This window comes from Oryctolagus cuniculus, chromosome 7, assembly GCF_051225735.1.
Source record: "Oryctolagus cuniculus isolate XC-2025 breed Fujian yellow rabbit chromosome 7, ASM5122573v1, whole genome shotgun sequence".
Lineage (NCBI taxonomy): Eukaryota > Metazoa > Chordata > Mammalia > Lagomorpha > Leporidae > Oryctolagus > Oryctolagus cuniculus.
The window spans coordinates 56929666-56944245 of NC_142873.1; the positions used below are offsets into that span (position 1 = coordinate 56929666).

Consider the following 14580-nt stretch of genomic DNA (forward strand, 5'->3'; position numbering starts at 1 on the left):
TCAGAAAATTTACCCATTTTATTGATGCATTGCAATTGCTCTACATTTTACCATATTATGTAGAAAATACTGAAAATACAAGCTACTTTGTAAAACCAAAGACAAACATTGAATCCAAAGATAAACTATGTTTTACACAATGGACCCTTTTCCCGTAGTTAGTATTAAATTTTAAATATCTATTTCTTCTGTTAAAATGATTATTTTACATACTCCCTAAGTACGTCTGCGTTACAAACATAGCTCAGTAATTCTCAGAAACTATCTGTTTCTAGAGGCTTGCTGTAAAAGTAAGCGCACAACCAGAAAAGGGAGAAAGCAAAAAAAAGTCTAAATCGCACACAATAACTAGCATATCAAATACATTTAATAAAGTAGGAATTCCATTGCAATATCAAGGATTTGAAGCAGAAATACTAACATTACATATAATGTACATATAATGTACTGCTACATGTAGTGAGATTATTTTTCAAGCTGAATTGAAACCACACATTATATTAAGTTTAGCAACAAACAACCATGTAGACATGCTGCACCATTCATCAGTTCAAAAAAAAATCTAAAGAGGAAGCAGGCTCGGGCCATTCCAGTCACTGAGAGGCAATTTCATTTCCTATCCTAAAACAAACCATCTCAACTAGTGGATTTTTGCATAAGAATGCTGAATTAAACAACACATATTTCTGCGCTTGCCTGGCTAAGGCAGTCAAGCTTAGCCCCTCTAGTGGACAACGATGGATGAGCAATCACAAAAGCAGGCTCAGAATGGCCAAAACTTTGAAAAGGAGTTCTGATTCCTGGGGTTAGTATTTCAGCTGAGCACAGAATGGTATCACCTCCTGGGAACCATTAAAAACTCAGGAGTGATCGAGTGTCCTGATGAGCCTATACTTAACTCTTCCCCACTTCCCTCTCACCTAGAAGGGGAGATGCTGGAGATCCAAGTTCTGAGAGGACTTAAAGCCTTAAGCTGGTTTGAGGTCAGGCCACTGTGACCCAGGCCAGCTGCTCAATAAATTCTTGGGGCTTCCCCCATACTGTCAGGGCCAGCAGTGTTTTAAGCCCCAGGGACAGAATCTAAAGCCACATTGAACACATACACATTTGGCAGACACAGGTGAATTTTTATCTTGGTATATCTGAAATGCCAATTTGCAGACTGAGAAAATTTCTGAAGTTTCTGTAGCCACAGTGCTAGTCAGGTGACTAAGGTAACAAACACAAGCTCTTGGTATTACCTTTTTGCACCGAGTGAAGACTTCTATATTAAATGGCATCTACTTGTTGGACTCGGGCAGGGGTGAATTTTCTTTTCCTGCATCTCATTTTGTACAAAAACAATTAAGTCATGTCCCTTGCAGAAGAAAGATAAGGAACAAAAAATGTTTCCATTAGAAACTAGATTTGCGTTTGAACAAGGAAGTCAGAATGTGCTTGGCAAAAAGGAGACACAAAGATTACACACACTGACCAGAAAACAATTTATCACTAGCCACAGAAACCATACAAATTGCTTGGCTATCTTGACCAATATGATGCTGAAAACACAACTCAGTGTAACCATCTCTCTCTCTCTCTCTCTCTCTCTCTCTCTCTCTCTCTCTCTCTCTCACACACACACACACACACACACACACACACACACACACACACACGTTCCTGGTAAGCTGTACTGACTACCCGCCCCATCTTGGAAGCCCTTACTCCTTACAATGAAGAAACTCCAGATACTTTGACAGCTCCTCGGTGTTCAACCCGGTACAGAGCTTGCTGACCAGGCTCCATGAAATCTCCCATCTCCATCCCACACCTCCTTGACACCATCTCCATATAGAACCAGTCCTAGAATTATCCCTCAAATAGACAATTTTCAGATGGAACACATCTATATCTTAGGGTTAACCTTCTTCTCTGTATCCTTTATAGGCAGGAATGTACCCAGCCCCAGTACCTTCTACTTGACCCTGATCCATGTAGGAACTGAGAGTACAAGGACAATTTCACAGCTTGAAGGGCCCCAAGAATATACAAGTTGTAAGAAAGAAACTTCAAAAGCCCCATTGATTCCACAGGCTTTGGTTCCTTCTTAGTATCCTTCACTGGTTAGTAAACCTTGCTGTGAGTTCCTTGTCACCAGCGGTACCACAAACTCTTCCTCATAGTATGGGGGGCCATGGTAAGCAATACAACAGGCTCTTTGGTATAAACACATCTGCTATATGATTTTTTTAACAAGCAAATATTTTACTAGCAATGTCAACTATTTGTAGGAAGAACAGCCACATGGGAAAAGAAAAAAAAATCGCATTCTAAAAGTGATTGCACATACTTTTTAAAAAAATGCATATTTAACATCGGCTTGACTCCTCTCACCTGCTTCCCGAATTCTCACAGAAGCATGTAGCAACACACAGTGAGCGCCACGCTGGGAAAATGCTCCTGTGAGAACTCAGCTCAGAACCCAAAATGGAAAAGGGTAGAGGTGGCAGCAAAGAAGAAAAGCTGCTGTTTTTATTTTTCCAAGTCAGCAGGGAAACTGAGAACAATGCATTTACACAACACAGCTACTAATCCTGTTCTGATAAATCCCAGTGAACTGCATAGGGTCCACGGGGGGCTTGCTGGTCCATCCTAAGGCAAGCTCACTGTAAACTCTATTAACCACTACATTATCATATAAGGCACTACAATAAGGGGAGGAAGAAGGGGCGGAAGAGACACACACTGAACAACTCCTCACCAGACACACCTGTGCAAAACAATTCCAAGGGTTTCCTCTCCTTGCAGGCAATGCCCCTGCTCACTCAGCACTACAGTAATATGCTCTAATATAATTGCAATTAGTTCACATACATTCCAACAAGTATCAGTTCATTTTGGTTTAAATACAATGGAGACATCAATTCTATCTCCGGGGTAACACTGGAGGATCAGATACACACTAAATACACAATTCAAGTGTAATCACTACACATTTGATTACAAACAACATTTTGGGTTAGCAGGAAAAATTGCTTGTTATATTTTTCTAATCAATATGTACATATTTAATTATGCAAAATATTAAAACACCACCATTACAAAACTTCTAAAATATTTTTAAATTCAGTAATAAATTTTTAAAATATTTTTTGCAATTCCTACATGCACTTATTATATAAGTCTTAATAAGAGAGCATTCAATTTGCTGCTGGCATACAAAGGAAGCTACTTAAAAGTATAAAAGCTATACACAATGACGTTCTTATCTGGTTTCAGATTCTTTAGCTTTCTCCCCAAATAAACCACATAAAAACAGGAAGGGAGACGAGGAAAACACATAGGTGTATTATTGAAAATTTATACTAACTTTAGGCAAAGCTCATCAATACCACAACCTTTAGGCAAAGCTCATCAATGCCACTATTTCATAATAGAAAGATATTTTGCATATAATAAAACAACCACCACCATACAATATTAACCACCTTAATGGCTTATCCCATAAAATTTAAGCTGAATCAGAGAAAGATTTTTAAAAAATAATTTAAGAAAGAATTCATGGTGCTTCATTTCAAAAGAACACTTGGTGCTTTCATGGTAGGTATGGATTCTCTCACACACTAAGTTACCAGTAAGTGGTAAGCTGCCTTTTTAACACCACTTTCATAAAAACAGGAGCAACTGAGAGAATATTAATAGTAACACAGAGTCATACATATACCCAGTTTTGCAAAACTGCTCATTAAGTATGATGCAACATGAAAACAAACTAAAACACTGTTAAGTTTAAATGTTTCATAAACAAAGATAAAATTTTGAGGAGAAATGCCTGATAGTAAAGAACAGTCTTGTATAAGCTGCTTTCAAACTAAAAAAGGCAAATAAGTTTGGTTTTTAAATAAACAAAAAGACTTTTCTGACTTGTTATCAGACTTCCAATCCTTCTATCAGCATTTTTCCTCTGACACAATAAAACAAACTTAAATAAAGAGGGGCTTCACTTGTTTTTAAAAGCACTTATAAATCAAGTCAGAGAGACAATATTTTTCAAAGAGTTAACTTCACAATGATCTCTCTTCCTTGGTAACTGCAGAAGATGGGCATCTGAACTCTTCCAATACCAAAAATGCTGTCACAAAAATAAAGAATTAAAAAATAGGGCAAACTTTGGGAGACTACAACAATGCAGTCAACACTGAGACAGGTTCCCCAGAGAAAAACCTTCTGCTTCAGTGGGCCCCTGCAGAACAAGTTGCTGGCTAAGGAATTTCAGGAGAGAGTAAAGGAGGAGTTCACCACAGCCCATTATTAACAACTCAGGGCCAGGAGCAGGCAGCCATGATCTCTCCTCCCTCATGCTCACCAACTACAAGTATGAATACTGGCTGATCTTGGTAGGACTCAGCGGGTATCCAGTGTAAATTGTTGAGCCTCGAGAGGACCCAATATAGGACTGGGTAGCAAACTGGTGTTGGTACTGTGCAGGGGCCACACTGGCAGAAGTGAGGAGGCTGGGACCAACACTGACAGGGACTTGGTGCACAAGAGTGCTTGGGTGGGTGGTATAGGCTGCAGCATGCCTTGAGGAACCCTGGGGAGAGAACAGATGAGCAATGGAGCTGGTGGAGCCCAATGCAGCAGCAGAGGTGGGGGCAGCATACGTGTACAGGTGAGGCTGGCTTGGCAGGTGAGCAGGGGCTGGGGCCAGGTGTGGGTGCCCCGTCGAGTGTAGTGGACTGCCATGCTGAAAGGCGTAGGGGGCTTGGGAGAGCGGGGCCACAAACGCCTGCTGCCTGCGGGGGGCAGGGTTGCTGCTTCTCTCCTGAGAGGTTGGAGCTGAAGATGACTGCTGGTTCTGGAAGGAGGAAGAAGGGAGTGAGGAATCTTGAGAACACTCTGGTTCAGGGCACCAAAAACCAAGTTAAGAGTCAAGGTTCTGAACTGTGCTTGTTTCTGGACTGCCATGGCCCAGAGTCTCCCACACTGACAATGAATGCTGCTGGCCACCCATTCCTCTGCTTCTTGGCAAAACAGATCCTAAACCAGATCAGAAAGCAGTAGTTTGCTTCTAAGTATACAGAGGAAGGCGGAGAATTGAGAGATGACAGGGTTGACCACTCCTACAAGTTAGTAACTGTTAACTCACCCTATTCTGGCATCAGGGAATTTGAATTTTTCCTAACCTTTCTTTCTTGCCATTGTTTTCTTTTGTTCTCCTCTAAGTTCTTCATATCTCGCTTGAAATGTGGAGCCTAAAACATATGCACTAACTCAAACTTACATTTGCAATTGCATGTATTCTCTCTCTCTCACACATACACACAGAGTTACTCTCTCTATTGACACACTCTCACTAATGGTAGTCATCATACATGAACTAGAATTTTAGAGTGAACATAAATAAAGTGACCCTCACCACCTCATCAGAGGATCACATGGCTAAGGAAGGAGGGAAGACAGATCCCAGGCTCTAGAAACAGGTAGGATAGAAGCAGTTGATCAAATTAAGTGCCCAGAAAGCTTTTGCTATCTCTTCATTCAGTAAGCAGTGTGAGGCCCAGGTTATTTATGGCCGGGGAGATAAAGGAAGAGAATCTGGTCTCAAAGCATGTGATGGTGCAAAACCAGGCATGTCTAAAAGCAGCCTCGGCTCTTTCTAAATTCCTGCATTTCTCTAATCTTCCAGTACAGATGAGGGAGGTCTAAAGAAAAACCTGGAATGTATACCCAAACACACTTACACAGCACATGAAGAGATTTAGCACATGCAGATACGACATCAGGCACAAAACACCAAACTGACACAGAAGGGGCTTCATCTGGCTTTATTCGGCAGTCCAGCCCGAAGCAGGGTTCTCCAGAGACTAACAACAGAGAGGGCCCCAAACAGAAGGCAGCAGCCCCTAGCGCTTACCTGGCTAAGGTTGAGTGGCTGGGCTGCGCCAGTACCCCCACGTTGAGCTCGGTACCCTGTAGGGGTAATACAGCATCCAGATGACTGCCCACTCACTGAGGCCACACGCTTGGTCTTACTGCTCAGGAGACCTAAAAAGGGGTCAGGGCTCAGTTTTGAGTAGGCATTTGCTCAGCAGCACTCAGCCAACCTCACCCGGCATCACGTTACTCAGTCCACGTTTGTATGTTGTTTTCAAGATTAAGGTCTTGTGTGCACTTTACTTCCATGGTCACATTCACATTGGAAGAACGGCAACTACATTACCCATTTCTTTTGTCTTGCCACAAACCTCCAAAGGGCTTAATTAACTAAATATTATCTAATTTCCTATTATACACAAGGAACTACTAGAAATACAAACATAAGGAAGACACAATCCCTAACCCAAAGGAGCCTACAGCTTCATGCAGAATGGAATTAAACAAGTGCAGAAACAGCAATGTGAAGCTGAGAGAGAGACTGGTAATTCTCAGGATATTTAAGTGTCAGCAAGGTTTAAAGGAAGCCAAGAGTCTATCTTGTTGGGTATTTATTTACTACCTTCAAATTCTAAGAAATGAGAGCACAACTGAATACAAAATCTTGTTTCCTTCTGCATTTCTGGTAGAAAAACTGGAGCATTTACCCAATGACTTGTGGGATAGCCTATACAATTTGGACTTAGTTGAGAGAGGGCTGGCATAGTGGCTTAGCAGGTTAAGCTGCCACTGGTAATGCTGGCATCCAATAAGGACCTTGGTTTGAGTCCCGGCTGCTCTACCTCTGATCCAGCTCCCTGCTAATGTGCCTGGGAAAGCCACGTAGACGGCCCAAGTGCTTGGGCCTCTGCACTCACATGGGAGACTCAGAAGCAGCTGCTGGTTCCTGGCTTCAGCCTGGCCCAACTGTGGTTGTTGTGGCCATTTGGGGAGTGAGCCAGTGCATGGAAGATCCCTCTCTCCCTATCTCTGTAACTCTGCCTTTCAAATAAATAAAATAAATCTCAAAAAAAGAGCTGGCTGGCGCCACGGCTCACTTGGCTAATCCTCCGCCTGTGGCGCTGGCACCCCGGGTTCTAGTTTCGATTGGGGTGCCGGATTCTGTCCCGGTTGCTCCTCTTCCAGGCCAGCTCTCTGCTGTGGCCCGGGAGTGCAGTGAAGGATGGCCCAAGTGCTTGGGCCCTGCACCCACATGGGAGACCAGGAGGAAGCACCTGGCTCCTGGCTTCAGATCGGCACAGTGCGCCAGCTGTGCTGGCCATTTGGGGGGTGAACCAACGGAAGGAAGACCTTTCTCTCTGTCTCTCTTTCTCACTAACTCTGCCTGTCCAAAAAACAGAGTTGAGGGGCCGACTCTGTGGCACAGTAGGTTAATTCTCCACCTGCAGCGCTGGCATCCCATATGGGCACCGGTTTTAGTCCCAGCTGCCCCTCTTCCAATCCAGCTCTCTGCTATGGCCTGGGAAAACAGTTGAAGATGGCCCAAGCCAGCGCCGCGGCTTAATAGGCTGATCCTCCACCTGCAGCGCCAGCACACTGGGTTCTAGTCCCGGTCGGGGCGTCAGATTCTGTCCTGGTTGACCCTCTTCCAGCCCAGCTCTCTGCTATGGCCCGGGAGTGCAGTGGAAGATGGCCCAAGTCCTTGGGCCCTGCACCCACATGGGAGACGAGGAGAAGCACCTGGCTCCTGCCATCGGATCAGCGCGGTGCGCTGGCCGCAGCGCGCCAGCCGTGGTGGCCATTAGGGGGTGAACCAACGGCAAAAGGAAGACCTTTCTCTCTGTCTCTCTCTCTCACTGTCCACTCTGCCTGTCAAAAAAAAAAAAAAAAAAGAAGATGGCCCAAGTGTTTGGGCCCCTGTACCCACATGAGAGACTGGAAAGAAGCACCTGGCTCGTGGCTTTGGATCGGTGCAGCTCTGGCCATTGTGGCCATCTGGGGAGTGAACCAACAGAAGGATGACCTTTCTCTCTGTCTCTCTCTCTCTCTATCTGTAACTCTCTCTCAAATAAATAAGTAAAATATTAAAAAAAAAAAAAAAGAGTTGAGAGAGGTTCTAATAATTTTATTCTATTCAACAACCTGGCATCAGGAAGCTCTATGTTGGCTGCAATGGAACATCTCTGAGGACAATCACCAAGAAGCTTAACACAATACCCTCAAATTAGAACCCAGCTTACTCCCATGACAATAATATAATCCAAATGCAAGTACAGCACAAATGGCTACACTGTCACCAAAAACTCACACTCCCCTTCCTTGGTATAAAGTTGATGCTGAGAAGCAGCTGTCTCAACAAAACTACATTTCCTGGGCCCCATGCATGTGAGTACTGTTCACTATTTCCTTAGCTAAAAAGGCTAAGAAGCACACGTGCCTCCTCCAAACTACTTTCCTCCTCATTGGATCTGGAGGTTCCAAGGCTCTGGCCCTTAACTCATTGCACACTGGTTAACTTGTATGGGAAGTTTTATGAGGGAGAAGTGAACTTCTATCACCTTAAGCCAAGAGTGGGGAATGTCTGGCCCATAAAATCATTCAGTCTGGCCTTGCCAAGGAAACTGCAGCAGGACTTGAAATTCAATAAATCTGTAGCAGGCTAATCTTTAAGTTGATCACTTTGTATGGTCCATGAGTGATGTTAGAAAAATCCAGGCCGGCGCCGTGGCTCACTAGGTTAATCCTCAGCCTGCGGCACCGGCACTCTGGGATTCTAATCCCAGTGGGGGCACCAGATTCTGTCCCGGTTGCTCCTCTTCTAGTCCAGCTCTCTGCTGTGGCCCGGGAAGGCAGTGGAGGATGGCCCAAGTGCTTGGGCCCTGCACCCACATGGGAGACTAGGAGGAAGCACCTGGCTCCTCGTTTTGGATCGGCGCAGAACGCCAGCCGTAGCAGCCATCTGGGGGTTGAACCAATGGAAGGAAGACCTTTCTCTCTGTCTCTCTCTCTCTCTAACTCTGCCTGTCAAAAAAAAAAAAAAAGAAAGAAAGAAAAATCCAAATGGCTCTTAGCAGAAAAAAGGTTCCCTACCCCTGCTAAGGTGTGGAAATTTGGATTTGTTACTACAGCTAATATTTTTTTTTTTTTTTTTTTTTTTTTTTGGACAGGCAGAGTGGACAGTGAGAGAGAGAGAGACAGAGAGAAGGGTCTTCTTTTTGCCGTTGGTTCACCCTCCAAATGGCTGCTACGGCCGGCGTGCTATGCCGATCCGAAGGCAGGAGCCAGGTGCTTCTCCTGGTCTCCTATGCGGGTGCAGGGCCCAAGCACTTGGGCCATCTTCCACTGCACTCCATGGCCACAGCAGAGAGCTGGGCTGGAAGAGGGGCAACCGGGACAGAATCCGGCACCCCGACCGGGACTAGAACCCAGTGTGCCGGCGCCGCAAGGCGGAGGATTAGCCTACTGAGCTGTGGCACCAGCCCCTACAGCTAGTATTATCCAACTAATACAACAAATGAACCAGGGAGAATATAAGCCCAATATTTAAGAGCAAAAAAAGATGGAGGCAATTAGGCTGAAAATAAAAAACAGTAACAGCATCACTGCTATGACATTGGTTGGAAAAAAAATCTAAAACATACTGTTTTCCAAAACACTTTTTTTTTTTAATTTATTTTTATTTTTTGACAGGCAGAGTGGACAGTGAGAGAAAGACAGAGACAGAGAGAAAGGTCTTCCTTTTCTGTTGGTTCACCCCCCAATGGCCGCTGCATCCGGTGCACCACGCTGATCTGAAGGCAGGAGCCAGGTGCTTCTCCTGGTCTCCCATGCGGGTGCAGGGCCCAAGCACTTGGGCCATCCTCCACTGCACTCCCTGGCCACAGCAGAGAGCTGGACTGGAAGAGGGGCAACTGGGACAGAATCCGGCACCACGACTGGGACTAGAACCTGGGGTGCCGGCGCCGCAGGTGGAGGATTAGCCTAGTGAGCCACAGCACCGGCTTCCAAAACACTTTTGCAGTCATTTCCAAAGTTATCAAGTCCTGTTCTCTTCTAGATTGCCAAACCAGAATCATCTGTCCAAATCTAACCACCTGCTAATTCTCCCTGCCATTCAACTTGTCCACTTTCTCCTATCAGCAGTGAATGTGGTTTTAAGACTACAACCTCATTTTCATATTAATCCAAAATGTTGTGTGTAAAATCATGGCCAAAAAGAACTTCACAATACAGGGAACTGATACCTGAATTTTTTAAGAGTTATCTATGGGAGCTGGTGTTGTGGTATAACGAGTTAAGCTGCTGCCTACAGTGCCAGCATCCCATATGGGCGAGTCCCGGCTGTTCTACTTCTGATCCAGGTCCCTGCTGATGCACCTGGGTAAGCAGTGGGGAATGGCCCACATGAAAGACCTGGAGAGAGCTCCTGACTCCTGGCTTTGGCCTGGCCCAGTCCTGGCCCTTATGGCCATTTGGGGAGTGAAACAGCAGATGGAAGATCTTTCTCTTTCTCTCTCTCTGTTTCTACCCCCTCCCCGCCCCCCCATAACTTTACCTGTCAAATAAGTAAATCTTAAAAAAAAAAAAAAAAAAAAAGTTACCCATGCCAGTGGTCTCTATCACTGGCATAAGTAGATCATAGTAAAATATTATACACATCAATGGAGAATAAAACTGTAGCTGTATAGATACACTTACCTGAGGCTTGGGTTGCTACTGTGCAGTCACCAAGCTGAGTTTTCAGCGGAGGCACAATTATGGTGCGGGTGCCTGTGCCATCTGCCACAACTTTGCCTGGCCCCTCCAGAAGAGATCCACTGTTGCCCCGGAGAGCACTCAAGGTGTCAGTGGAATATGGGCTGCTCAAGGAAGAGTCGGAGTCTGGAGAATCATTGACAGTAACATAACTGATGACATTAGACCTTGGCTTCAGGCCAGAGCTGAAAAGAAAATACAGTCAAGCTCAGCCACCCTTTTAAGCATTCGAAATGTTTAAGTGTCTAAATGGACTCCGGCCATCTCATAATAATAATGATGATGATGGTAATAATGCTAATAATAACAGCAGCAAGCTTCTGAGAGATTATGTATCAAGGACTACTCAAGCTCAATGTACACCCTGCTGAACCCTTACATCAATCCTATGAAGTAGGTACTAATATCCTCATTTCACAGTTCAAAGGCACGTAAGTGTTAAGTGGTAAAAGCAGGATTCAGACACAGGACAGAGAGACTCCAGAGTCCATGTTTCTAACATCTATTCCATGTTGCCTCTTAGTCGTCCCTATTCAGCCACTTCATTATTCTTCTTAAACTACTTTTTCATATCACCTCCTTGAGTTACAAATATTTTCTTACAGTATCTAAAAAATTCGCACCATACTTTAAAAAAAAATTAACATTTATTTTATTTATTTGAAAGGCAAAATGGACGGAGCAATCAAGAGAGATCTTCCATCTGTTAGTTCTCTCCCCAAATGACCACAACAGCTGGAGCTGGGCCAGGCCAAAAGCAGGAGTCCAGAACTCCATGCAGGTCTCCCATATGAATGGCAGATATCTAAGTATTTGGGCCATGTTGTGTTGCTTTCTCGGGTACACTGGCATGCAGCTGAATCAGAAGTGGAACAATAAAAAAAAGAAGTGGAACAGCCAGGACCCACAACAGGTGTTTCATGATATGGCTTGCCAGCTTTGCAAACAGCAGCTCACTACAATGCTAGCCCCAATACATTTTGGGGGAAAAACATGTCCTACACTAACTGATCTGATTTCCACCTTACTAACTCTAGCTTTTCTTTACTTTTGAAAAGGCTTTGGTCCATTCAAAGCAATCATGCTGGTTTCACCTCATACATCCTTTTGGCTATTATTAGGTTACTTTTCCTTATGTGAATGTTTACTTTTTCTCCTCCCCAAATCAGTTCCATGACCACTTTCAAAACTTAGTTTCGGGCCGGCGCTGCAGCTCACTAGGCTAATCCTCCGCCTAGCGGCACCGGCACACCGGGTTCTAGTCCCGGTCGGGGCGCCGGATTCTGTCCCGGTTGCCCCTCTTCTAGGCCAGCTCTCTGCTGTGGCCAGGGAGTGCAGTGGAGGATGGCCCAGGTGCTTGGGCCCTGCACCCCATGGAAGACCAGGAAAAGCACCTGGCTCCTGGCTCCTGCCATCGGATCAGCGCGGTACGCCGGCCTCGGCCATTGGAGGGTGAACCAACGGCAAAAAAAAGGAAGACCTTTCTCTCTGTCTCTCTCTCTCACTGTCCACTCTGCCTGTCAAAAAAAAAAAAAAAAAAAAAAAAACAACTTAGTTTCGGGGCTGGCACTGTGGCACAGCAGGTAAAGCTGTCACCTGCAGTACCGTCATCCCATATGGGCGCCAGTTCAGGTCCAGGCTGCTCTACTTCCAATCCAGCTCTCTGCTATGGCCTGGGAAAGCAGTAGAAGATGGCCCACGTACATGGGGCCCTGCACCCACGTGGGAGACCCAGAAGAAGCTCCTGGCTTCAGATTGGCGCAACTCCGGCTGTTGCAGCCATCCAAGGAATGAACCAGCAGATGTAAGACCTCTCTTTCTGCCTCTGTCCCTCTTTAACTCTGCCTTTCAAACAAATAAGTAAATCTTTAAAAAGAAAAAAGAAAAAACAACACCCCAGCTTCACATCATTTATCTTACAGATAACCTTTTTGAACTGAAAGGCTCTAATTTAATTCTAAATTCTAACTTTACTCTTTCAAGTTTGTTTAAATTTCACTTGCATGACTCTGTGAAGTCGCTTAGGTCACTTTCATGTGTGGATTCTACCTCCTCATATAAAAGGGTTATTCCATCTTCTAAATGCTAACACCAAAATCCTAAAGAATACAACCCAGAATAATCAAGGCAACTGACTATGTTCACACCAAGACAGAGGTGTGTAAGCCACTTCCTCTTAGTTAACTGCCTAGCACCTTAGCCCAAGCTCTTAATAGAGCAGTTAATAAACAGGAAGTGGCTAAAGGGGAAATAGCATGATATTTATATTCCTTAGCTTTCAGACCATATAGCAGAGGAGGGAAAGGAAGCCTCTATTTTTAAGTTCTACCTCTTCCAAAGAGAACTTTTCAGATTAACACACTGCATAAGTTCCAAAAAATCTCTTATCTACCTATTCATTCATATTAGGCTATCTATTTTCAGACTATAAAGTTCCTTGAAGGAAGATATTGTGTTTGTAGTATAATGTGTATTCCAAGCCAGAGCAGTCTGTCAACTTAATAGAAATCTGCTAATGTGTCTGAAAGGCTGATTTATCTAACCAATATCTTAATATTATACAAAACTTGACAATGCCTGGTTATGGAAACTTAAGTGTTTGGGTTGACTTATCCAGGGCATGCTTCCAAAATACTTTTTTTTTTTTAAGCCCTTTCTTTTACAGCCAATTCTAGATCACTTACCTGAAGCCAACGGTCTAAAACCAAACACAGCAAAGGGAACCATTCACCTGTCTTACCTATTGGGCTTGTATTTGTTGTCCTCTTCCTCATCAGTGTCACTTCGGATGGTGATGACACTCACAGGAGGGCTGGGAGTATCTGGAATGATGATTGGCTGATGCTGATCTTGGACAGGGACTAGGGAATTATAAGAAGAAGTGGTGCGGAGAGGACTGCTCCCAACCAGAGAATAGACTTGGGAAGGCAGGACTTCCAGAGAGGATCTGTAGGAAAGTTCATAAGGAAAAACTTCAGTCTTTGGCAGCTTAAACTGTACATCTTTTCCCTAGATTGCATTCTAATGTGCTCTTTGATTCCTTTTTACCTAATTATTAAGCTAATACACAGAATTAGAAAAGTTCCATTAAAAAAGAAAAATAACCACTCTGGCCAGAGTTTCAGGGACAAGAACACCAAAATACAAAAGAAAGTTTATTTCACTCTGTAAAGTGGACAAAAAAATAAAAACACCATAAAGCAAGCCTGGATTCAAAGTGACAGACACAAAGTATTACCACAACTAGGACACACCTGGTATGCAGGCCCAGGTGAAAAGGTTAGCTCTTCATCAATTTAGCAAGTACTTGCTGCTTCCTATCAAAAGCATCTATGCCATAACGCTCCTGATGCTGGACAAACTTACGTCTCAAACCACTGTACACGTCAGCTCTACCACAGACTTACTTGGAAGAGACTGGAGCAGTCTGCTTATTCTTCTTTGAAGGGAGAGAACTAGACTGCTGCTGTCTGACAACATGGGCAACACCAACATTTAGGGGCTGAGCAGTGGCCAGTGTCACATGGTTAGTCAGCAAGGATGGCTGCTGCATGATGGTGCTATACTGGTTGCCATGAGAGTGGGCATTCCTGTACCAAAAGAATGAAACAGAGGAGTGAATCCTGAAACCACTGGGAAATCTGGACCAAACAGGTATTAAATCAACCAAAAATGGCTCTTTTTTTTTTCCTTTTTTTTTTAATTTATTTTTTATTTAGTAAATATAAATTTTCAAAGTACAGTTAATGGATTACAATGGCTTCCCACCCCATAATTTCCCTCCCACTCACATCCCTCCCATCTCCCGCTCCCTCTCCCATTCCATTCACATCAAGATTCACAAAAATAGCTATCTTTTTAAAAGGTGGGCACCTGAACTGCATACAAAGGTTTAGAATCTCACTGTGTGATTTCCCATCATTTAAGTCTGTCTTTAAGTCAGAAAGAAATGACTTCTAACTTTAG

The 14580-nt window shown here is 44.1% G+C and overlaps 1 protein-coding gene across 2 annotated transcripts in view; it reads right to left on the reverse strand.

Moving 5' to 3' along the window:
- Positions 1-14580, reverse strand: part of HIPK1 (homeodomain interacting protein kinase 1) — a 66363-nt gene continuing 51783 nt past the window's right edge. For both annotated transcript variants that reach the window (XM_089300115.1, XM_051856145.3), the window contains exons 12-16: positions 14022-14204; positions 13355-13561; positions 10558-10799; positions 5900-6030; positions 1-4840 (exon numbers count right to left, since the gene is read on the reverse strand). In XM_089300115.1, the coding sequence (XP_089156241.1) occupies positions 4352-4840; positions 5900-6030; positions 10558-10799; positions 13355-13561; positions 14022-14204 (1252 nt within the window). In that variant the 3' untranslated portion in view covers positions 1-4351. The remainder of the gene's footprint in view (positions 4841-5899; positions 6031-10557; positions 10800-13354; positions 13562-14021; positions 14205-14580) is intronic.